This window comes from Ceratotherium simum, chromosome 13, assembly GCF_057802395.1.
Source record: "Ceratotherium simum simum isolate JZ-2026a chromosome 13, ASM5780239v1, whole genome shotgun sequence".
Classification (NCBI taxonomy): domain Eukaryota; kingdom Metazoa; phylum Chordata; class Mammalia; order Perissodactyla; family Rhinocerotidae; genus Ceratotherium; species Ceratotherium simum.
In genome coordinates, this window is record NC_141912.1 from 12,672,081 (window position 1) to 12,698,590 (window position 26,510).

The 26,510-nt window shown below is 42.3% G+C and overlaps 1 protein-coding gene across 7 annotated transcripts in view; it reads left to right on the forward strand.

Moving 5' to 3' along the window:
• Positions 1 to 26,510, forward strand: part of PHACTR1 (phosphatase and actin regulator 1) — a 500,383-nt gene that overhangs the window by 293,760 nt on the left and 180,113 nt on the right. For all 7 annotated transcript variants that reach the window (XM_087438011.1, XM_014788747.2, XM_087438013.1 and 4 more), the window contains exon 2: positions 4,804 to 4,968. In XM_087438011.1, the coding sequence (XP_087294137.1) occupies positions 4,804 to 4,968 (165 nt within the window). The remainder of the gene's footprint in view (positions 1 to 4,803; positions 4,969 to 26,510) is intronic.

Sequence of the window (26,510 nt, forward strand, 5' to 3'; positions counted from 1 at the left end):
CTCCGCACTCAGCAGCACAAGGAGCCACCTTTGAGAGTAGCGGGCTTGGGCAAAGCAGCCTTTTCATTATCTGTGTCAAAAGAAGGCTGTTTTTATAAACACACCTGGCCCGTATGCCCTTTCCTCTCCCACTTGCCTCCCTCCCGTTCTCTCGTGTCCCTGTGGTTGGTCTATCGGAGACCACTTTATTCTGAGCCCTGCTTTGTTTTCCTTTGTTTTCCCTTGCTCTTCAAACTGTATTCACAGTTGGCCTGCTTCCTAACTCTTAAGCCTTCCGATTTCATTATCTGGTGACAAAGCAGTCAGGTTGAGAGCTAGTCCCCGTCATCAGATGAATTGGAAAAAAAAAGTAGTGTGCATGATTATAATATAAATCATTTAAACGTAAAGCAGTCCAGTCTGCTGAATAATCTGCTGCGCTTAAGGGCTAAACATCTTGAATTTAATAATATACTTATTAAGGATTCATTTAAGGATGGAGTTATAATTATGCCTTTTTAATGCTCTGTCAGCTCCTTGCCACTCTAGGTTTTTTAAAGGCACTCCTAATTTCTTATAATTATTTTAATGTGGTAATTGCAGAATAATTTTTATTCATTTCTTAAAGATGTGATTATGAAACAGCTTTTTGATCCTAGTGGTGCATTTTTCTTAAGACGAATATGATACAGATTTTCATACCTCTCAAGATGTGTGTGAATGAGCGAATCAAATGCCCTTATTCGTTTACTTGTTCAACAAATCATTACTGAGTGCAAACTCAGGATCAATTCTGAATAACTTGTATCTTGATTTTTTTTTTTTAGGATTTAGTTTATAGTTTTTCCCTTTAATCTTGAGCAGAAGATGTTTTAAGTAAGCTGAACTCAGAGAAGCCTCAACCTGGATACTTTTTAAATTTTACCTTTGTGTCTTAGACTACTTGGAGAATCAAAAGAAAGATGGAAACTCTTCCAACCAAATGCAGATACCCAAATATACATGAAATGTTGCACATAATTCGCGTGATTTGATGGCGCCCCTGAAGCCCGTGGGGATCCATAGATCCCGGGATGAGATGCTGCTACAGAGAGTGTTTCATTTCAGCCCCTGTGTGTATTTAGAGAGGGAGCAGGAGATGGCTCCGGGTAGGTCACTTGAGTGAGGTTCCTAAAGGCCAAGGCAAGCAATTAGAACCTTCTACTGTAAGTTGTGGGAAGCCATTGAAAGTTTCTGAGAAAAGCAGGCTTCTAGCAACAGTCTAAAATATAGGTTTGAAGGCCAGAGACGGGTTGGGAATGTAGGTTTGGAGACTTGCAAAATCTGGACAAGCAACAAGATTATAAACTAAGATAAGAAATGGGGAAAAGGTGATGGATGTGACAGAGAACGTGATCTTGGGAATCAGATGACAAGACCGTTTTGACTTTGTTGCCATCCTAGACTCAAAGCCCCCTTGGTACTGTTTCCAGTTGTCACTAGCTGTGGAGCTCTACCTAGCTAATGAGCGCTGTGGAAGAAGCACTGTCACAAGCCGCTGATACCATTTAAAGAGAATAATTTCCAAATTCAGTGTTGTTCTAGAATTCAGTGTTGTTCCAGAGGCTGTTTACTTGCTCCATGGGCTTCCTTCGCATTCCTCCTTGTAGCTGTTTTTTTTAACTTCTCTTCTCAGCCACTCTGCAACCCAAACTTACTTAAAGTCTTTTCTATCTTTATCTTCTTCTCTTCAGCCTCCAATAATCCATTTTATCCACTACTGTTAGATTTAATCTCCCTGAGGCCCACATCTGATCTTTGACATTTGTGATCAGAGACCTCAGTACAAACTTGCAATAACTCAGAATAAAGTCTTCCAATGACTAACACCTCTGTATGTACTTTTGATCCCACCTCCTCTTCTCCTCCCTAAAAAACCCTGCTTTATAAATTTCTCAACCTCTTTCCTACAGCTTCAATTTCTTATTCTTCACTGGCTGTTGCAGCTCAGCCTACTGACCAGATCAAGTCTCCCATCCCCATCCCAGCAAATTTCCCTTCAGCAGTTCTCTGTTAACGTAAGAGATAAAATCCCAACCCCTAAAGAGACTTTGCAAAAAACCCCTTATCTGGCTCCATAGCCCTGGTCATTGAGCGGCTATCCTATTCTGCTTCCTCCTTTTATAATCAAAGTTATTTAAAAAATGTGAAGTCTTCACTATCTACATGGTCATGAAAAAAAAGCAAAAGCTTCAACCATTCTTGCTTCCTTGTCCTCCTCCTGTTAATCCAGAAAGTTGCCAAGATCTGTTGATTCTACCACCTGGCTGAATCTCATCTTTTCTTTGTGTCCCTTCCGTCATTGCCCTCCTTGGATTCTAGTCACTGCCGCTCACGACTGTTGCAGGGGCCTCCCTATTTCTCTCTCTGCTGGTTGTTTCTTCAAACTCCAGGTCAGGTTCCCGTTGCTGTTACAATAATATTCCTAGAAACACATCCAATTGTGTACCTTCTCAATCGCGCTAATTAAAATTGAACATCTCCCCCACCTAGGCACTCTTAATCTCCTTTACTATGCTCTGCTTTTTCTTTTCTTTTTTCCCCAAAGCATGTATCTTCTAACACACGCTACAGTTCACTTAGTTTTCATGTGTGTTGTCTGCTCCCCACCCTACCTCCCAGTGTAAGCACCACGAATTGTTATTTTTTTTATTTATTTTTGTTTACTGATATAGCCTACGTGTCTGAAACATAGTGAGCACTCAGTACGTCTTTGTTCAATGTAATAATGTCAATTCCCATTTTTAAATTCTCATCCTTCTGCTCAAGGATGAAACCCAGACACCTAACAAAACCTTCCAGAAACTTGCATGATCTGGCTGCAGACTCGTCCAACCCCCACCTCTCACCACTAGCTCTCTGTCTCACTTTGCGTAACTGATGCTCCTGGTTCACTGGGTTTCTTGCAGTTCCTAGACATGCCATGTTCTTTCAACCCTCTCTGTTCCTTTTGAGTCTGTTTCTTCGTCCATGGATCCACTTCTCCCTCTTCCTCATGTGGGGAGAACAGTTCCTTCTCTTTCAAAATCTAGCCAAACATTACGTCCCCTGGGGTCTTCTCCAACACTGTAGAGCAGAATTAGCCGCGCTCTCCTCTTTGCCTCCATTGATTTTTACACAGCTGCCCCTATTGCGGCCCAGTTTTACACACTGATGCCTCTCTGTCCTCCTCTAGACTCTATGCTCAACCACGTGCAATTCTTCTGTGCATCTGTCCCACAAATGATCAGGGTCTGGCACAGTATTAAGCAGTCACTAAATACAATGATTGAGGAGAGGAGATACCAGTGCGTTGAACCATGTAGTCAAAGTTGTAAGCACCATCACCATGTAGATCATTGTGTAGATCATTGCTGCCCTCACCCCCAAAGCTGTCCCTCCCCCCGTGTTCCCTGTTTCCATGAATGGAGGGTGCCACTCCACTGATGTGAATATGGGCATCAGGAATGATCTGCCTCCTCTCCCTCAGGTCACCCAATTAGTCACTAAGTCCTATTGACTTTGCTTCCCAGACACCTCTCAAATTCCTTTATTTCTTTTCAGTCTTGCCCAGGAGCCTTTACCAACCTGTCATCATCGGTCACCACAGCCCACTGCCTGCACACAGTTGAGGTTTCATATATACGTGTTGAATGAATGAATCTCCTGAGTTAAAACCATTTCAGATGACAGCAGGCAGACTACCAGGTTGCAAGACTGAGCTTCTGAGGACAGCCTATGTTGCAAAGTCCAGGAGGTTTTTCTGAAGGATGGTGTTAGAGGCCCAATGAAGTGGGTTTGGATTGGCCACAGCTCTAGATGTAATTTGACTTTCTGGAAAGACGAGTCCCTCCCACCCCCTTGATGTTGCCAAGGAGGTTATTTTCTTTGATTATTCCTGTCTTGAAAATTCAAGTCAGGGTGTAGTTACCTCACTGGGGTATGTAAATGCTCACGTACGTTGCAAAAGAGTTTGTTTTATTCCAAGTGATAAAAGAGGTCAGAGTGATTGTGGCCTTTAAGGAAGGGTCTGCCAACAATTATGAGTGTGAAGGTCTCCATGTCCTCAAATGTAAAGTTATTGGGATTAGTGTAGGTGGTTCCTAAAGTTCCTTTTGGCTCTCAATTTCTAAGAATTTTTTTTTTATTATTAAAGCAAAACACCAGGAACAAAAAGACCTACAGGAATTAAGGCAATTGTGAAATCTAATGAAGGACGAATGATTCTAAAATTGGTCAGTAACCCTAAGGTGGAGCCACTCAGCAGATTCCAGTGCTTTGGTGGGTCTGCATAAGCAGGGTAGTAGGAAGGAGAGTTGTGTGTGGTGGAGACATTGGCGTTGGAATAGACAGTTGATAAATGTTTTCTCCTTCCTCGTTTCTCAGCAGACGGTGTTATAGTGATTGCGTCTGCCAAGTCTTATTTGAGAAAGTGCTGGACCAATAGTTACACTGACAGTCATTTGACTCTTCTGAGGCCCTCTCCCTGCCTTATGGGGGAGTCTCCGATGTGTCAGGGGGGCTCTGTTCCTCCTCCTCCCCCGCCTCGTCCTCCCTCTCAAGTCCAAGTTAAGGTTGGACAAGTTTGGTTGGGGTGTTCCAAATCCCTAGGGTTTTGGCTGACTGTCCCCAGCCTTTAGAACACGTTGGTATGACTTCCATTCCAAAAGGCAAAAAGAGATATGGAACTTCGGTCATGTGGTTTCTGTTATCTGTAACCATGGAAAACGTTGGCCATCTGTGAGGCTCCCATTTTAACACTTTTTTTTTCCTCTCTATTTCCATCTCTTTCTCGGGAAAAACAAGCTGAGGAAGTGGAGAGGCTGGCGGCGATGCGTTCTGACTCCCTCGTCCCAGGTACCCACACCCCACCCATCCGGAGGAGAAGTAAGTTTGCTAACCTGGGAAGGATTTTCAAGCCTTGGAAATGGAGGAAGAAGAAAAGTGAAAAGTTCAAACACACGTCTGCAGGTAAGATGATTTTCTCCTTTGTTTCTCATTGGGTGTTTGTTGACTTCAAATCTGTATGTTAATTAGTAGAATTTTAATTATCATAGGCTGTCTGAACCAAAGGAAAAAAAATCAAGCCTTAGAATTGCTCTTGTGTTTAATAATTCTTCAGTATGATTGAGAATGGCTTGTAGATCCTGTGTGTTTTCTTATGTCTCAGGGGTTTTTTTTGTTTTTAAGTAAAAAACCACTCCTTTTATTTGATCTATAAATATCTGAACTTAGAACTCCACCTTTTCTTTAATTGAATGCTTTCGTTCTAGCATTGACTAGAATTCATTCTGGAATCCATTTCTGATTATTCGTCCTTATTTTCACTGCTCCAGTAAAAATCAACACACAGCAGAAAACAAGTTATCTATGGTCATTGATGGCTAAGAATAGGTTATTTCATGAAGGAAATATCTTGAATAAATGATTCTTGGACATGGCAGGAAAACACAGGAGAGTGGAAATGAAGCATCGTTGTAATGACAAAGATAACTATACAGCTCATTGCCTGGGGGACAGCCAAGGAATTTGGAAAGAGTCAGCATAGCTGAGGGGTGAAGAGTGTAGACTCTGGAGACAGACAGACGGGGTTCAAGTCCAAGCTCTGGTACTTGGTAGTTAGGTGACCTTGCTCAATTTATTTAACTCTGTACCTCAGTTTCCCCATCGATAAAATAGGGGTAAGAATATGACTTAATATTGTGGAGAGTTTATGGGGCACATTATATGCATATTTTTTGAATAAGTAAGAGCGTGCAGAAGGAAATGTATAGGGAAAGAAACACGAAGAGTTCCGATTTCACCGTCTTGGGTTTGAGATGAGATGATGGAAGTGTTATGCAGATTCTTTTCGTTTGTTTTGTTCTGATTTTGCTAATTATATGCCCGGGTCATTCCAGGCCTACTCCAGGGCTTTCATTTCCTTCTTCCTCAACATCCTCAAAAACAACCTGCTCGCTCTCCTCAGAATCATCCCTTCCTCTATTTCTTGGTCCCCTCCCCCTTTTGCTGATCCCCAGACTAACCATGAAATAGGAGGCAATCGGCTTCTTGTGTCTGAGCTCTAGTCCACAGATCTGAGACTTTTAATGCTAATTGCTTTGGGGAGTGAAAGAGAATAACAAACATAGGAAAGTTGCCAAAAGTCTTAAAATCTTAAATAGTTCTCATGGTGGACGTCTCCAGTTCATGTTTTCTGACTGTTTCTTAGATGGAAGTCCCAAATGCCCTGTTGCTATAATCTGTTAATTCCTGAGATTAGAATGAACCTCTAGATTCCATGAATCTTTAATTTGTCACCCCTCTGACGGAGTCTCTTTGCCTGACGGAATTTTCCTCCATCCTCTTGGTCATCGCACAGATCAGTTACTAAGTTAAGGTGTACTAAAACGGGTAGGTCATTCATGCATTCCTAAACACTACTGAGAGATTTATATGGAAGTGAAACTCGAAATGATGACTCCTCTGTATCCACCCCCCATACTAGGGTGAAACAGAAAAGGGCACGTAGATCATTGCCTCGGAGAGGATAAATCTAAATGAAATATATTCTTTAGGCAAAGTGAGGTGTAGGATATGTAAACAAGAAAAAAAAAGGAAATGTTCTGTAAGCACTGGAGAAAATGATAACAAAGATTCCTCAAGTTCCCTTACAATGGCCTGTCTGACTTTGTTATGAAAAATGGTTTATAATAATACAAACATATATTTCAATAATTGCCACTTATCAGCAAGAACCCCTGAGTGATGGGGTGGCAGATGCATTTCCTCCTGGCAAATCAAGAGCTGAGTTTAGTCCATTTGGCAAGGCCAGAACACAAAGCTGCCGTGCTTCTCACGTGAGAAGACACCTGATCAGTTATGCTGAGTCCTTCAAGGTGTTGGAAGACTTGTCCTTTGATAGATGCAAATACAATGGCATCAGATTACTCATGAATCATTAAAAGTCTGAAAAAATTTTCATTTAAAACTCTTTGGGAAGAAAGAATTAAAACATGTGACGTGCAAAGTTGCAACTTTAATCGTTCTTATTATTAACTGTTCTTAGCGAGTTCTTGTGTTCTCTTCGGCCAAACTGATTAATTTGACAGCTGAATGTGATATTTGTATGTAGTTTTTTTTTAAAGAGACATTCAGCTCCTGAATTAGAGGAGGTAGAGGATATGCTATTGAATATCTTTATATCATGAAAAATGGATGGATACATGATATAAGTGAAATTATTCTAGTTTAAAAAAAATAGTCAATGGTTTACGCTATAGTATCCTTTGTATTTAACTGGATTCAGAAATATTATTTTTTATTTATGGAAAAGAGAGACTTTCTGTGCTAGATCTTAGCCCAAAGGAGAAAAAAATTGACAACATAAGGTTGTTTAACATGATAAATTGTGTATATGTTCAAGTAATACTTTGAAGTGCAAACTTCCCTATGCATAGGTAAGAGTCAGATATTAAAGATACAAGATAGAACTACCATATGATCCAGCTATTCCACTGTTGGGTATTTATCCAAAGAACTTGAAAACACCAATTTGCAAAGGTACATGCACCCCTGTGTTCATTGCAGCCTTATTCACGATAGCCAAGACTTGGAAGCAACCTAAGTGCCCATCAAGGGACGAATGGATAAAAAAGCTGTGGTATATATATACCATGGAATACTACTCAGCCATAAGAAACGATGAAATCCAGCCATTTGTGACAACATGGATGGACATTGAGGGCATGATGCAAAGTGAAATAAGTGAGAGGGAGAAGGTCAAATACCGTATGATTTCCTTCATTAAGTAGTAGATAATAACAACAATAAACAAACACATAGGGACAGAGATTGGATTGGTGGTTACCAGAGGGGAAGGGGGGAGGGAGGAGGGTGAAAGGGATAATTGGGTACATGTGTGTGGTGATGGGTTGTAATTAGTATTTTGGTGGTGAACATGATGTAATCTATGCAGAAATAGAAGTACAATGATGTACACCTGAAATTTTTACAATGTTATAAACCAATGTTACTGCAATAAACAAAAAATTTAAAAAAAAAAAAAAATAAATAAAGATACAAGAGGATTGATTGATTGATTGACTGACTGTGTGACTGTTAATTGGCTGGCCAGTTTTAGCTGGTATGCATATATTTGTCTTGTATGTGTCTGTATGTTATGTCTTTTCACATGTACAATAACGTCCACAATTTTAAGTAGGAAAAATAAATCTATATATTAAATTTATATTATGTAATTGTATTTAAAGATTTTATTTATTTATTTTTTCCCCCCAAAGGCCCAGTAGATAGTTGTATGTCATAGCTGCACATCCTTCTAGTTGCTGTATGTGGGACGCGGCCTCAGCATGGCTGGAGAAGCGGTGCGTCGGTGCGCGCCCAGGATCCGAACCCGGGCCGCCAGCAGCGGAGTGCGCGCACTTAACCGCTAAGCCACAGGGCCGCCCCTGTAATTGTATTTAAAATTGTACACTTTTTTGAATACATGAAACAACATTAGCACAATGCATACTAGGCCTGTTATTCTTTCCAGAGTGAGTTACATTTATAACTTGCCATAATTAGCTGTACTGTAGTTTTACTATAACTCAAGTTATAGGACATGTGTGTCTGTGTATACAGCATCTTCAAAGGTACACCCAGAAATATTACTTTTGTAAGTAGCATAGCAATAAGAAAACTACTTTGGAAAATTATGATCTCAACGTTTTCCTCAATTTTGGTATCAATGGTAATATGAATTTTCAAAGATAGACCTCATGTCTCAGGCTGCTCAGACATCCTTCCTAGTCTAAGCTGAAGGCAGCTGTCCTTAGAAGGCCCTCAGCATTAAGACCCAAAGATGGAGCTCTGGATAGTATGAAAGCATCACAGGACAAAGAGTTCCTCTCAGAAGCATCCCTGCATCACATGACAGAAGGAGGAGAACAGTCATGGATAGGACATAAAATAATGGTCCTAAAGGAGACGATCCCGACATGCTTTTCAGCCTGTCCTCAGAGGCCCTGCCCAGGGCCTGCAGAGCAGTTAGCCTGACTCCAGCTTCTCATGCGGAGTCAGCAACGGATGTCCACCACACACCCCTACACCTGCCCCAGGACTGAAGACAGACGACAACATCCCCTCCGAAGTAGAACAGACAGTGCCTCCCCAAAATAGTCAACTGCAGCCATCTTATCCAAATTCCTTGAAAATGAGGACTGTATTTATAGAAAAGGAGAACCGGCAGGAATAAACTGTGACGATGCCACCGAGTTATGCCTTTACTTCCTCTTAACAGAAAATCATAAGCTGCAGGGGTTGGCCTTGGAAATCTACAATGTGCCAAAATTCCCTTTGTGCTTCTGAGCTTTCCTGCATACCTAGGGCCTTGAGCAAAAAATAAATAAGTAAATAAATAACTTTTACTAAGTGCCTACCACATGCCGAAAGTGCATCTGGCTCTGGGAATATAACTATGAGCAAAACCAGACCTTGTCGGTGACCTCATGGCATACATGGTGTAGCAGGAGAGGCAGATAATCAAATCACAAGACTAAAGGTAAGACCACAGCTGTGATAAGCGCAGAGAAGGCAACTTGGGAGAATGAGAGGGGAACTTGACTCAGTTTGAGGGATCAGGGAAACTTTTCTGAGGAAGAGAAGTTTGAGCTAGGATCTGAGGGAAGGGTAGGGATTTAGAAAATTAGCACTCCAGGTGGCAGTAACAGCATGTGCAAAGGCCCTGTGGTGGAAGAAACAGTGGTGAGCAGTCTAGGAAAGCAAGAAAGACCTGTGGCTGGAGAATGGAGAGCTGGGAGTGTGATATGGGCTGAGGCTAGAGAGGTAACCAAAGACTGGACCCTCACTGGGCCTGCATCCTGAAGAACAAATTAGACAGAGTGTGAGTGACTGCAGGGCCATTTAGGAGACCACTGTGCCGATGATAGTAGCTTGGACTAATGTTTGGTGGTAGAAATGGATGGATTTGGGAGATGTTATAAGGAACAAGTAACTGGAATTAAAGACAAGTAGGATGTAAGAGGCAGAGAGAGAAGTGCTAAGTTTGACACTCCAGTGCTGGTTTAGGGTGTGGTCTTACCTGAGATGAGTATTTTGCAAGAGTGGCAGGTTTGGAGGAGTAGGGGCGAGGTGGAGTTGGGGAGATAATCCAATTTTAGGTATGTGTTTGAGTTGACTTTGTGAAATCCAAAGTTGGCAATTGGACATATGGAATGCAAACAAGAGGTCTTGGCTGGATATATACATTTTGGGTCATCTGCATATGCATGTTAGTTAGAGTGATGACCATGTATGAGACTGGCTGGAGAACAAGTATAGAGTGGAAAGAAAGGAGGGCCAGAGACTGTCTTATAAGACAAAGGAAGAATATCATCACTAATGACTGGATAGAGGAGGACGAACCTGTGAAGGAGATAGAAAGGAAGTAACTAGAGAGAGAGGAGGAAAGCCAGAAGAACGTGCTGTGATAGGAGCCAGGAGCAGAAAGTGTTTCCAGGAGGCTATGCTTAGCTCTGTTCAGTGCCGTGAAGAAGTCAAGTGGAAGAAGTACAGAAAAATGCCCATTGACTTCAGTGACTCAGACCAACTAGAGGTCATTGATGACTTAGCAAGAGCTGTCGGGGTGGATTCCTTAGAGGTAGATGCCAGATGGAGTGAGAAATTAACAGGAAATGGGGGAAAATGGGAATAAGTTTTCAAGAGGTCTGGCTGTGAAGTGTGGAAAAGAGATAGGACAAGGATGGATGAGGAGGAAATGTGTATGTGTCTGTGGGGGCTTGTGTGTGTGTGTTTTGATTGGGAGAGGGCTGTCTGTACCTTCTGACTTGTTGCTGTCATTCTATGGTGGAAGTGACATAAGCATGAAAAGCCATTGTGAAGGATCCACTAGAGATCAAGAGTCAGGAAATACATGAGACAAAAGAGAGAGGGTAAGGGTGCTGAGAAGTTAGGAGTGGGTGGGATATAAAACACAGATAGAAAGGTTAGTATCAGAAAAGGAGTGAAAAAGGAGGGAAGCAGAGGGGCTGGTGCAGAGGTAGGGAGGTAGGAATTTGGAAGTGACCCTATCTGACGGCTGAGCGTTACTGGGTAACAGTTGAGGTCATCTCCTAACAGGGAGGGGAGGAGAGGGACATGCAGAGTTAAGCCCGTTTCAGACTGAAGATTATGAATCTACACGGCACTGGTGACTTTTTTCAGTGGTTTTGGCTGTCCAAGTACAGCCACGGCTAAAGCACAGTTGAGTCCGTCCAGGGCTGGAGTTTTGCCAGATGAGTAAAAAGAAAAGAAGGAGGGCCAAAGGAGATTAGGGTATTTGTATCAATTTCCTAAGGCTGCTGTAACAACTCACCACAAATTTAATGGCTTAGAACAACAGAAATTTATTCTTTCTCAATTCTGCAGGCCAGAAGTCCAAAATCGAGGTGTTGGCAGGGTTGGTTCCTCCTGGCTGGAGACTCCGAGGCAGAATCTGTTCCCTGCCTCTCTTCTAGTTTCTGGTGGTTGCTGGGCACTCCTCAGTGTTCCTTGGCTTGTAGCTGCATGACTCGAATCCCGGACTCTGCCTTCACATGGCCTTCCCCCGTGTCTCTGTGTCTCAGATCTCCCTCTCCTTCCTCTTATACAGACACCAGACATTGGATTTTGGGTCCACCCTATGTCCAGGACAATCTCATTCCGAGATCTTTCATCACAGATACTGGGGGTTTGAACTTGGACATGTCTTTTGAGGGGACACAATTTAACCCACTACAGTATTGATTTTTAAATTGGATGGGAAAGGAGAGGTTCGGTGGTTGAGAGGAATTAGAAAAATCAGTAGACTTTAAGATCCAAAGAAGTCAAAGAATTTTAAAACTGCCAGTGGGAGCAGTTGCCAGAAGCAAGCTAGAAGGGCGGGAGCTTGTGGGTGCAGAGCTGTATCCTGGAATTAGTAATTTTCAAAGTGGAGACAAAACACGGACTAAAGTCATGGAAGTGGGTGGCTGAGGTGGAGGAATCGTCAGGGAATTATTTAAAATGTGGTAAATGATCCCATCTACTAATAGACACCCATATATCTTATTTGCAAAATTTTGTACTGATTCAATCTGCTATTTTCAATTAAGAAATAAAAGGAACTTTCCTCTTTGGTTTTAGCGTTCAACTAGTGGCTAAATTGTTATTTTCTTGGAAAGATTCTGTATTTTCTTTTTTCAAATTGACATGTTTCAGTCCATCATACTTTTAGGCCAATAAAGTACTACAGTTTAATTGATTTATAGAAAATCAAAGGTTCCTTTTTTTTTTTTTTGTGAGGAAGATTAGCCCTGAGCTAACATCTGTTGCCAATCTTCCTTTTTTTGATGAGGAAGATCGGCCCTGGGCTAACATGCCCATTTTCCTCTACTTTATATGTAGGCTGCTTGCCACAATAGGCTGTGTGTAGGTCCGCGCCCGGGATCTGAACCCGCAGACCCCAGGCTGCCAAAGCAGAGCATATGAACTTAACCACCATGCCACTGGGCCGTCCCCTCAAAGATTACTTTTTAAATGTTCACTACAGCTATTAGCAAACCAACCTAAGGTAGGTCAAGTGTGTTTTAATGAGGCAGCAACTTTGAACTAGGAGTAATTGATTGCCTGTTCCCCAGCCACACAGATGGGAACCTGTGAATCATGGCATCAGTCTTCGCTTGCACCAGCCCCACCCAATTGCCAGCAGTAATGAAGGGCCAGGCCTGAAATCCACTGGGAGCTCCCCTGCTACTCATGACAGAGTCCAGGAACAACCTGCGTGCTTCTGCCCAGTGTTTTCTGTGCAACACAACACTGATGTAATGGTCTTTGTGGGCAGGAGAGTCTTAGGTAGTCACATGAGCACTACTCACTAAGGAGCTCCAGCCTTCTCATTAAACCCCTCTGACTGATTGCCCTTCCTCCCTCAGTTCTGCTTCCCCCCAAATCTCCCAGTGGAACAAGAGCCAACCCTGAACCCTGGCCTGTTAGCTAACCACGTCACCTGGATGCTGGCTGCCCCTTTTTCTCAGGGCCAGACTCTGCTTCCTTTATTTCTTCCATCAATTCATCCAGAGTCACTGATGACTTTAGCAACCGCTAGTATCCAGGAATCGCGTGTCTCTAGAATTGTTCCTCTTCAAATACAACTCCTTGGATAATGAAGACAGTCTAAATTGGATTCTGCCTTTGGACCTGGTGTGATGGGCTTCTGGGCTCTTCACGAAGAGTTTGTCCCTGTTATCCAGGATGATTGGTTCCCACGCTAACCCCACATTGCTAATTCCTCTCTGCTGGGAATTCCTAACATATCCTGTGATTGGGGATGGGGGAGGGCATTTACAATTTTGGAAAAGAGAAATAAACCCTAAGGTTTACATGGAGGCTTATCTTGACATCCTTTTGTAGTGCAGAGTTGAAGATCACTGTTGATAAATGGAATCATTGCTTCTTATCCAGCATAAAATCAGCTATGTCCACTATGAAGGCCCTGTGGACCATCACTGGCACAGCTCTTGGGCTGGAAGTTGATGTTCTTCCCACTTAGGCAAAGAGATGAAACTGATAGGTTGAAAACATTGATGATCATGAACTGGCACATGTGTGCTTGAAAGAGAGCCAATTTAGGCCTGTGCACCCTAACTTTAACTTCCCTTGAAGTTCCCTTTGTTTAAGCTAACAAAGGAATGTTACCTACTTGGTCAGAGCCTAGGATTTTAGATTTCTGTAAACCTTAGGAAGTTCAGAAAAGATACCAGCTTAGCGTATGGCATTTATTCGTGTGCCAGGCACTGCTATTGTCCCTAAAAATGTAGCAGTGAGCATAGACATGGCCCCTACTTCCCAAAAGTTATGGCCTTGAGGGAAAAACAGATAATTAAGCTAGTGATTACAATAAAGTATAAATGATATTATAGGAGATGCACAGGAGCTTCAAGAACTCAAAGGAGACAAACTCAACTGAGTTGCAAGTTATTAGGAAGTTTCCCTAGAGAAGTGGATATTTAAACAAGAAGTTCGGCAATAAATGTGAGCGAGTCTTCTCCCCTGGTGGTAACAACAGAATGTGAGAGAGCCTGGAGAAGAGAGAAGGAGAGACTGGCAAGTATAGCTTAAAAAGAGGTTATGCTTTGAAAAGGATTGTTAGGGGGCGAAGCAGCGAGTAGTGAGAGATGAGGATGAAGAGGTGGGCAAGGGTCTTCTCATGAAGGGTCTTACAAGATATATTATGGAGTCTGGACTTTGTCCTAATGAAGCTATCAGAGGACTTGCCTTTTAGAAAGATCATTCTCTCTATAGGATGGGAAAAGTTGGGAGTGGTATCCAATTTTGTTTTCAAGTTTATAATATAACTACTTATATATATTTGTGTCTGTAATGAGAGAAAATTTACTTGTGATAGCATTAAGAAGACACTACATTGCTGTCATATCAAATGGAATCGTAAGTGTTCCTATTGATTCTGGTAACAAGGAAACTGGTTAGCAGGTGGTTGATTATAACATTGGGGAGAGATGAAGATAACCTAGACTAAAATAGTGGCATTAGGAACTGAAGACTATGAACAGTTGCAGGAGATATTTCAGAGACAGAATGAGCAAGACTTGATTGGATGTGGAGGATGAGGGAAGAATAAAGAACTACTCTTCAGTTTCTTGCTGAGCAGTTAGATGGGTGGAGGTACCATTCACTATATCAAGGGCGCTGAAGAGGAGTGGGTTTGTGGGGAAAATGATATTTATTTTGGGACGTGCTGGCTTTCGTGTGCTTCGGAGACATCGGAGATGGAGGGATATAAAATATAGAGAAGCAGGATCAGGAGAGGTCTGGCTGGAAATGCAGATCTGGAAGTCACGGGCACCTAGGTGATCACTGAAGCCGTCGGATGAAAGCTCCAAGGAGAGAATGTGGCGTGGGAAGCAGAGAGGGTCTGCAGCAGTGCCCTGAGGACCGCTGACCTGTAAGTTGTGAGCAGAGGCAGTGGAGCCTACAGAGAAGGCAGACAGAGCCCACTAGAGAGTTAGGAAAACCAGGAGAGACTGGTGGTCTCAGGACAGAGTTCAAGAAAGGAGGAGGGTCCCCTCTGCCAGCTCCTGAAGAGATGGTGAGGACTGAGAAGTGTCCACTGGTTCAGTGACAAGTGATCACTGGTGTCCTCGAGGAGAACAGTTTCAGGGAAGCTGTATGGCTAGGATTTAGCGAGCATATGAGGAGTCAATGAGAGAAGAGGGAGTAGACTGCTTTTTTTGAGAAGTTTGGCTGGGAGGAAGAAGGAGAAATATTCAGTAACCACCAAAAGGGGATATGAGCTTGAGGGAGGTGTTTTCTGTTTAAGATTGGTCGTATTGTGTCCAGATGCAAAATTTGCCTTAACAGAGCTTTGGCAATTCAGGGGAAACAGAAACATCAGCAGAGTGGCTAAGCCAAATAAATATATTTCCACACATTTTTCAGTAATGACAATTCTCATGACTAGGAAAAACAAACATGCAAATAATCAGAGCACTGTTTAGCATCTGATTTTAATAAGAAATCATCAAACCAAGTTGTATAGCTTTCAGCATCCAACTGAATCACACATTTTCTGGGCGATTGGGGCATTTGATTTCTTTAGAAAAGAGGTTGAACATGGAGAGGCAAAACATATTCTTACCTGTATATCCATCATGACCCACGACCCATCATGGGAATCAGTACCTTCCTAGAGAGTGTGAAGGTTGTGAAGATATAATTGTTTCTTCTCAGAGTGGACTTTATCCAGTATTCTTTGCTTATATGTCAAGACTATAAAATCCTTTATGACAGTGACCCTGCCTTTTCCCCTTTGTCTCTTGGCCTTGAGCAGAGCACCTGACATAGTGGGTACTTGAGTGAGGTGGCCAGCCATCTATGTTTTTGAGTCCCTCTGTTTACCAAGATCTGAGAGAGGAGAGGAGGGGCAGTCATTGAAGCCTACTACAGAAGGTCGCAGCCTTTGAAGAACTTGCCATCACTCGTGATTGTTTTTCAGTTTATCAGAGTTGTACACAGGTCAGGTTAAGTGACATGTATGTTGAATCTCAGGGTATTTGGGCTGCATTGTTGTTTGAGTTATCTATTGCTGTGTAACAAAACACCCCACAACTTAGTGGCTTAAAACAACAGCCCAGTTGTATTATCTCTCGTGACCTAAGGATTGACTGGGCTCAGCTGGGTGGTTCTCCTGCTGGTGCCTCTCAGAGTCTCTCATGCATTTGCAGACAGATGGGATTGGGGTCATCTGGAAGCTCACCGGCACATGGGATAGAGCTGGGCCCCTCTCCTTCTCCATGTGTTCTCAGTGCTGGGCCATGTGGTCTCTTCCCATGATCACTCCAGCAGGACAGCTCAGGGCGCCCAAGAGTGCAAAAGGAGAAGCTGCCAAGCCTTTTTAAGACTCAGCTCCAGAATTGGACCAGTAGCACATTCGCATTATTCTGCTGGTTAAAACAAGCACAGGACCACCTTTCATTGTTGGAGCAGATTGAACAAGGAGCCTGGAATGCCAGGAGCATGGTTCTTTGGAAGCCGGCTCCCACCATCGTTCAAGGTGTAACAGAACTTCAGCTGCTACTTGTTCCTTTCTTTCCAAGTAGAATGTGCTTCAGCAATTTCATATCCATGACAGCAATCGCAGTTGCATCATCTGTTGTGTTTTCTGTGTATGTGAAATATGCATGATCCTTTTCATGCCTTATTGAAAAATCTCATAACAGACCTACACGGTATTATTAACTCCATTTGACAGGTAAAGAAGCTGCGGCTTAGAGAGGCTAAATCATTTCCAGTTAGAAATGGCAGAGCTGGGGGCCGGCCCCGTGGCTTAGTGGTTAAGTGCGCGCGCTCTGCTGCTGGCGGCCCGGGTTCGGATCCCAGGCGCGCACCGACGCAGCACTTCTCCGGCCATGCTGAGGCCGCATCCCACGTACAGCAACTAAAAGGATGTGCAGCTGTGACATACAACTATCTACTGGGGCTTTGGGGGGAAAAAATAAATAAATAAAATCTTTAAAAAAAAAAAAAAAAAAGGCAGAGCTGGAATTTGGACTTAGCCTGTAGTCTCATTGCCTGTGTTGCATTTCAGATCCATGAGTATGGGAACTCGTAATTCAGATGCTTTAAAACATATAATTCACCTACACTTAACAGTGAAATTACAAGATGCTTCCTTTTTCTGACATATTGCTATAAGCCGAAATGTGGGGGAAGAGAAAGCTCATCAATAAAAAAACTGACAGTGGAAGTCATAATGTGAGTCTTGCTTGAATGCCCTTAAAGGCGGTGGTTAACATCTGACTCATCTTTGTTTGTATCTCACAGTATCTAGTTTGATGCCGTGTACAAGGCAGGTGCTTTCTATTTGTTGAATGACTAAGAAAGAGTAAATTGATACTGGCTCCAAACAAATATTATTCAAAATCATTGTGTTTATGTTTTCCATGGAACATGACCTCTTTCTGCTATATGACATATAGGATCAAAATATGCATAATGAGGTAAGCAGACAGTGATCATGCAGGCCTCTGGAGCCGTTGTTAGATTTGGGGCTAGATATTCACCGAACTAATTCTTTGAAAGGACACAAACCTGACGGCATTTCTATCGTAAGATGTGTGTTTGGCCACTGACTTCTAAGATAAGCAGGAGTTCCGTGTGAGGAGGTGGTGCAGAACTGGGCTTAGGGCACAGACCCTGCACCCCGACTGCCGATTTCCCTCAGGCAAGTTATTGGTACTCTTTGTGCTCAGTTCCCTCATCTAAAACAGGAATAAAACTGACACTTCATAAAGTTGTGAGGATTGAAAAAGAAATTAATTTTGGAAAGCTCTTAGAATAGTACCTTGCACATAATAGGTTTTGTGTAAGTTGTATCTATTGTTACTTCCTTTTCTAGAAATGCATTAAAAAAACAAACATCCGAGAGTAAAGAAAGACATTATTTTATAGTTTTAGGCTCTGGATGGTGTATGTATGAGATGACAGTTCAGATGAGCTTCTCTTAGATTTCAGTAGTGTTTATTTAGGTGTGGGTATAGGAGCCTGCTTTTAGACACGTTGTGCAATTCCGCGAAGTTGGAGTTTATCCCTGGCTTTCCCAGGTAGCAACGATTAGTTCACTCAAGTATTTCCTCCTCTCTGTGAGTTTACTGCTAAGTGAACAGACACAGTGGCCTCGGAGGAAGTGCTTCATCCTGTTTCTGCTTTGCTACATCCCAGGCAAAAGTACACGTGATCTACAGAGAGGTGTTCTTGGGGGAGAAAACAATGTGGGCGTAGTCTCCTTTTGAAAATCAGAGATTTGTGGCAAGTCAGGATGCTCAACAATAGAGAAAGACATAAACAGGATGATCATATACCTTATTTTCCAAACCTGGACCTCTTTGAGAGTAAAATGAGGTGCTATTACTACTTCGGCCAGGACAATAAGCATGAACCTGGCCTGTGCCGGCCAAGGTGGGGAGTGTGGTCACTCCATACAAACCACCTGGACATAAGCTGCAGACCCTGAGGCCAAGTCTGTTTTAGAAACAGAAAAGAAGTGCCAGTTAACTTGCAAGAGAAAGGAGAAGGGATCGTTGGAACCGAGACCCATAAGAACATTAGAATGGCCCTCAACTGTCTGCCATTTCAGTTAAATTAATTAATGGTAGTTGAGTCCCTTAGCATCTTTACAGAATTAAATTTCTTTGTTCCCAGCCCTCAAACTGTGTTTCTGCCTCCTCTCCCGCACTTCTGCTGCTGAGCGTCTTGATTGGAAATTCTGTCCCAGTGCCAGTCTCTTCCACCAATAATTTATTCTGTCTTCCTTCAGCACCTCTCGCACTCTCCAAAGTTCTCAACTGCTGCTGGCGTCAGCTCCCACGCCCGCAGGCCCTGTGCACTTCCCCACTTCCAGGCCCTCCAGGAGGGCACCACACGCTCACCTGCTGCCTCTCCCTCGAACAGCCTGGAAAGCGTGTTTGACTCACCTCGAGCACCTGTCCTCCATGTTCCACATAATATTCTTTCTTTATCCCTCTTCCTCAGCTCTATTCCCTTCTCATTCTTTCCCTTGCCTTTCCTTCTTGGAGCGCTCATTTATCCCATCTAAGGCCCTGATGTCTCCTAAGTTCACCAAATTCTCGGACATTTGCTGACGCCATCTCTATGGCAGCACTGGGCTCAGATCTCCGTTGGCAAGTCCAGCCTCCACCCTGAGGCCAGCCCACTGCAGGACTTTTCCATACGTACTAAATGCATCATTTCTGCCCAACAGGCTTACCCTCCAAAAGCACCCTGACTCCATGAAATGGATCATTCTTCACTTTGGGGACACGTTTGAATCAAGTCTCTGTTTTATTTCCTTGTCCAATCCAATTACAGACATGCGCTCTCCTGTCTCCACTCTCACTTGGATACAGACGTTCAGCTGGGTCTCCTGTGTTTTCCAGAATTCTTTGACCTTCTCCCTTTGACTTTTATTCACTATAAACATAATAATAACACGCTAGCACTACTCATGACCATGGTGACAGCTGATAGCTGTCTGCCCCCTGCATGACAGACGTTGGACTAGCTGCAGTGTAGCTCTCACGGCCTCCACAGTCCTAGGAGGCAGTTACTCCTGGTATCTGTTTTATAGATGAGGATAATGAGGCTTAGGAAGGGTCAATGACTTGCCCTGAATCACTCGGCGGGTTAATGGTAAAGCCCTAGAGGTTTGAATGCAGTCCTATCTGACTGGCAAGTCTTCTATGCTTTGCTTGGAAATATCACTGTTCCACGTGACTTGAAAGCATAGAGAGTGAAAAGGTTAGGATGTGTGTAGATCTGGGTAGATAGGTGTTAAACACACTGGAATCGGAAAGCTGGTTTCATTAAGTAAACAAAATAATATTGGAAATAGGACTTGGTAATTTCAATGACTAATGCTGGCCTTCCTGAGGCAGAAAAAGTTACCGATATGATGGATATTAACTTGTCTATTAAAAAAATGATTCCTTTTGTTGGTTAGTTGGTTGATATATTTTTTGTTGTTGGTTTCCTTGTTAAGTTATAGGAGATGATAAGAATGACATTAGGCAATGAATCAATTATGATTTGGGGCTTGTTTGGCTAAAACAAATGTCAAGTGACCTTAATAGAGAGAAAAATAGACGTGAGCCCACACATGAATCAAATGGTTTTTTGAAGGTCAATTTTAAAAGTCTTCCTTCTTCTTTTTGTTAGCCTGAAGGAGAGTTGGGGCCGGGGCAATGTGTGAATATAAAATGTGTGAGATATTAATGAAATCACATGAGTGAAAGAAAGCATCGTGTACCAAGAACCTGCCTTGAATGGCAGTCTGACCTGGGGAAGGAGGACGTGGGTGATAACCTCAAATGCCTCGGGGGACTTTCCTGTCTTATCACAATGGGTTATAATTAGGCAGCGCTGTTGAGAGGTCTTTGTGGAGTAGAAGTCAGAGAGGACTGCTAATGATGTTCAGATGCAGATATAATTTCGGCATAGAAGACTGTTGTAACGTTTAATCTAGTTTTGTCCCCAAATTAACCAAGTGTGAGTTTCTGAAGAGAATGAATGTCTCTTCCATGGCATAGCAACATCTTTGTATCCTCTGAAAAGCTGCTCCCTTTCATATTGCTGGGGTTTGCATTCCCTGGCTGCCTGGGGGCCATGAGTGGCTCTGAAATTGTAGGAAGCTGCTTGCTAGCACTGAATGTTGTTGTCAAGGGCACCCGTGAAAGGGGCCTTTAAATTCTTCCCAGCATACGGGAAGGAGTTGTTTAATTTGGTAGTTTGAGCATCATGCTTATTAGATTTCCAGATGTTTCCATGAAGATTATATGAAGCAGCTATGAACTGTTATTCCACAACATCATTTTACAATAATATATTCCTATGTGAAAAAAAATTACACGATTTATCCATCATAGTGCAAAACTCTATGTCATGCAGTGGACACCTGGAAAGATTCATTACCACAAAATTTGCCATTACGACGAGGATAATGCTCACCTGCCTTATGAGTGACTGACATCACTTGATAGATCTGAGTCAGGTCGATATTTAGAGAGATACTCATAATAATGTGCCTTCCCTCATGGCCATAGTCTCATTGGTTTCTGGTGGTTCTATAGAGACCAACGGGCTCTTCTTGTGTGTTGAATTCTTTTTTTGCCCCCCAGTTCAACAGCTTTATTTATTTTATTTTTTTTTAATTTTTTGTTTATTGCAGTAACATTGGTTTACAACATTGTATAAATTTCAGGTGTACATCATTCTACTTCTATTTCTGCATAGGTTACATCGTGTTCACCACCCCAATACTAATTACAACCCATCACCACACACATGTGCCGAATTATCCCTTTCGCCCTCCTCCCTCCCCCCTTCCCCTCTGGTAACCACCAATCCAATCTCTGTGTCTGTGTGTTTCTTTGTTGTTGTTATTATCTATTACTTAATGAGGGAAATCATACGGTATTTGACCTTCTTCCTCTGACTTATTTCACTTTGCATAATGCCCTCAATGTCCATCCATGTTGTCACAAATGGCTGGATTTCATCGTTTCTTATGGCTGAGTAGTATTCCACTGTGTATATATACCACATCTTCTTTATCCATTTGTCCCTTGATGGGCACTTAGGTTGCTTCCAAGTCTTGGCTATTGTGAATAACGCTGCAGTGAACACAGGGGTGCGTGTATCTTTATGCATTGGTGTTTTCAAGTTCTTTGGATAAATACCCAGCAGTGGAATAGCTGGATCATATGGTAGTTCTATACTTGATTTTTTGAGGAATCTCCATACTGTTTTCCATAGTGACTGCACCAGTTTGCACTCCCACCAGCAGTGTATGAGAGTTTCCTTCTCTCCACATCCTCTCCAACACATGTTGTTTGCTGTCTTGTTAATTATAGCCAGTCTGACGGGTGTGAGGTGATATCTCATTGTAGTTTTGATTTGCATTTCCCTGATAGTTAGTGATTTTGAACATCTTTTCACTTGTCTGTTGGCCATCTGTATATCTTCTTTGGAGAAATGTCTGTTCAGGTCTTTTGCCCATTTTTTAATTGGGTTGTTAGTTTTTTTGTTGTTGAGATGCATGAGTTCTTTATATATTTTGGAGATTAAGCCCTTATCAGATGTATGGTTTGTAAATATCTTCTCCCACTTGTTAGGTTGTCTTTTCGTTTTGTTGATGGTTTCCTTTGCTGTGCAGAAGCTTTTCAGTTTGATGTAGTCCCATGTGTGTGGAATTCTAATCATAGATATATAACTAAATATCTCTAAACAAGTCACTTAATGTGTTCATCACAAACTGCATCCCCACCTAAGGTAATTACTGTCATAATTTTGTATTTAGATTAAAATAGAAAACTTGAGAGATATTTTTTAAATAAAAATAATAGATTCCATTAAAGTTTGAAAATAGAAAATTCACCCTTCATCCTGACATGCTTACATATTATGATCATTTATACAGATTTGCTTGTATTCTTTAATAATTTCACATCGTTGAAATCAGTATATAAATATAATTTTATCTCGCTCTCTTATTTTTATTTTTAGTGTTATGACGTAGTAGAACTCTTGCTCGTAGTCAGCCAAGTCACTTTCCTAATGAAGCATTCCCTTGGGTGTGTGTTGTCATAAATAACGCTGCCACAAACATCTGAGTATGTAGCATTTCCTTCTTTTGTACTTTTTTCTTTAGGGTAGAGACCTGGTTCTTGGGCAAAAGGGTGTGAATATTTCTTTGGCCCTTGCTTTCCAAGAAGGTTGTAAAGTGATGTGGGGAGTAATGACTTTGCGCTCAGCAGGGCTGGAATATAGAGGTGTGCAGTGGTGTTAGGTTATAAGTGGGTCGGGGAGAAATCAAGCAGGGAAGAGTAGGCTCTTTCCTAGGATATTCCAACATTGGACAGTCTGTTCATAGGGGCCTCAGGGAAGCCATGATCATTGGCCTCTATTTGGACTGATTTCTTCTTTCGTAGTTTATTTTAACCTCCTGGTGTGAATATTGCAGTCCACTTGTAGTTTTCCCCGTCAGAATAACTTAAACTTCAGTGAGAACTTGAGTAAGAGCCAGCTGGAAGATACCTAGATATCATCACCACTATAAACTAGCAGAAACCATAAAAGACATATTATTTACACAAGGTCTCTGATAATAAAATTAACTAGAAAAATAAAACACTTGAGGAAATAGTTGAGTGTTTCGTAGTAATTCTTTTTTAAGGTGAATTATATGAAAATTGGAATTCCTTCAACCAGTCACTCAATGAATCTTTACTAAAGTGGGCACAATGTGGGCTGGGAACCACAGACAGCCAGGTGTTACTGGACCATTAGTTTGGGGGCAAAGTTAGCAACCACATAAAAGCGGAGGCTTAGAAGGGACCAAATCACAGGCCCCTTCTTGTCATATCAGGGATTCCAGACTTTATCCTATAGGCAATGGGTCACCATTAAAGATTTTAAGCAGGTAAGTAGCCGAGTTCCTATTTTCAATTCAAAACAAATTGTCAGGGCAAAGGATATAAACTAGCAAACCCAAGAAAAATACACATGTCCCATAAATATAAAAAGATCTCATCCTCACTCATAATTAAAGAAACACAAATTGAGACTAGTGAGATACCATTTTTCATTATGACTTTGGCAAAGATAAAAGAGATTGATAACTACACTCTGTCAGCTAATAGGAGAGTAGAGTGGGAAAGAGCCACTCTCGTATAATGTTGGTGGAAGGATGAAAAGTAACTAGAATTTTAAATGCACTTACACTTGACCTTGCAATTCATCAACCTAGCAAAGGATGGTAGGGCAAGGAAGAAGTTTCCAGGCACAGGAAAAGAACATGCTGCAAAGTTATAAATGTAAGGAAGTGCATGCCCAGAAAGAGTTGTAAAAATTTCCAAGGATTTTTTTTTTCTTTTGGTGAGGAAGATTGGCCCTGAGCTAACATCGGTGCCCATCTTCCTCTACTTTGCATATGGGATGCCGCCACAGTGTGGCTTGATGAGCAGCACATCGGTCCTCGCCTGAGACCTGAATCCGTGAACCCTGGGCTGCCAAAGCGAAGTGCACAAACTCAACCACTACACCACTGGGCCAGTCCCAAGAGTGGAACAATTTTTATTCCCGTTTTTCAGATCAGGGAGTGGAGGCACAGAGAGATTAAGCAACTTGCCCTGAGGTCATACAGCTCTTAAAGAGCAGAGCCAGGATTTGAACTCTAGTAGCCTGGTACCCTCGCCCACTATACCTTCATTCAGTTATTTTAATTTGCCAGCATTGAAACAGGAAGCTGTTTCCTAGAGTAAGGTCTTGGTAAGGACCCATATTCCATTACTTGTTACCTATTTGAAGTTCTTTTTGTTCAGTCACTAAATAGTTTTATTTAGTAAGAGGCTGAAGTTATTTCTGGCCTCTGCTCCAACAGGTGCCACTTTTTTAAATGCAGAATTTGTTCAGCCTTCATCTGCCCACAGAGAGGCCATTATATAAAAGGCAGGAACTGCCCCTCGAAGCCCCTCCTTCCTCTTGATCAACCCTAGTTTGGCTTTCTGAAAGGGAAATCCACAGAGTTATCCCTTCCAGGCATGCTGTGAGCCCCAAGACCAGCAGTTGGCCAGGACATTCATATCTGTATTCTGTGTCCCGAGGTGCAGACTCCCAGCCTGGACTACCTAACTATAGCAGAGCGCTTTATAGCTCAAGGTCATATGCCAAGGGATCTTTCTGCTCTCTGACTTCCTGCATCAGGCTTGGAAAACAAAATATTGTAAGTCAGGCTGCAAGGCAAGGGTTATTAGATGAATATAGCTAAGAATTTCAATCTTTTCAGAATTATGTCATGGAAATAACAATAGCATTTGATCAGATATACCTTCTTAGCGATGGAGTAGTGGGAAAAACAATGCAAGGGAGCATCTTTCTTTTTCTGCCTCATGCTACTTAATGGCTCACAGTGCCCTATTGTTGTTTAGCTCAAATTTCTCCTGCAACTTTCTTTGTTCAACAAATACTTACCCAAGATCCCCTAAATGCCAGGCTCAGAAAATTGAGAGCTAACTAAGAGTCTGCCCACACTGAGCACACGCTAATGGAAGAAACAGAACTGGCAACCAGTAATTACAAGGCTGTGAGATACGTGATTGTGAGGTATACACAAAGTGCTCTGGAAGCACAAAAGAAGTGATTCCTTGGTTGTCTTAATTTAGTCCCAATTGAGAACTACTGCCTAGGGGAAATGACCTAAAGTCTCCATTGGAGATACCAGCGCCTCAGGTTATTTCAGCCCTTCCCCTGTGTGCGCATGCATGCAACAAACACTTATGCAGCACCTAGAAATGCGAGCACTGGTAGCTGTATAAAGATTATATGAAAGAGTCACTACCCGTTGAGGTGCTCACACCTCCTAGTGGTTTGGCATTCAGTCTACTTGTTTTGTGAGCATTCGTTTTGTACTTAGAGTTAAGCACTGGCTTAGGCCCTTGGACACAAAGACAAAAAAATACAGTTCCTACCCTCAGAGACTTGAGTCTGGCCCAACCGGTGCAAGAGTAGAGATGGCAGCAGAGTGCTGAGGAGCAAAGAAGACAGAGTGAGGGTCTGCGGGGACTTTGAACTGGTATCTCTCTCTATGAGAGATACAGGAGGAAATGCTGCAGAGTTTTGGATTCAAGGAGGGGCATGTCCAAAAGAAATTATAAAAGAAACGTGTCATAAGAGCAGATTAGTGGGGATGCTATGAGAACTCCCACAAAAGTGTTTGTGAATAATAGATGAAAGTTATTGAATACTTAATATGCCAGGTACTATTTGAAATGTGGTTCGTGTATTTTCTTATTTAATTCTCACTGTAGCCCCATGAGGTATTATTATCCAAGGTATTTGCATTTGTGGAAAATGAAATGCAGAGAAGTTAATAACTTGCCAATGTCACATCTCAGTGAGTAGGGGAGCCAGGATTGATCGGTTCTTTGCACTCCAGAGCCTGCAAATTTAACAACAGCACCATAGCTACACTCCTCAAACAATAGCTAGAAGTTTGACAGACAGAATTAGGGGAGAGATATTCCAAACAGAGCAAATGGAATAAACAAAGGCACAGAAGTGAAAAATCAGAAGTGTGTTTTAGAAGTTTGTCTTAGTTGGGGCTTGGGTTCATAATAGGAAAGTGCTGGGAGGTATGGTGGGATTAGGTCATGGAAAGTGGGCAAGACTGCAGAGTGGGCTTTTATTCCCTTGGAGACTTTTGAGCAAGGAGGTGACATAATCACAGCTGGCCTTTGGGTGACTCACTGGCAGTTACAGATATAATTGACTGGAACAGTAGAGAGCCTGGAAGGGGGAGGCCAGTTAGAAGGCTATTGTAACAGTCTCAGCAAGAGATAATTGGAACCTCCATGGGGTGGTGGCATCAGGAATGCAAAGGAGAAGAGAGATTTGAGAGACACGGAGGAGGCAGAAATGACAGGACTTGAGAGACAAGATGTGGG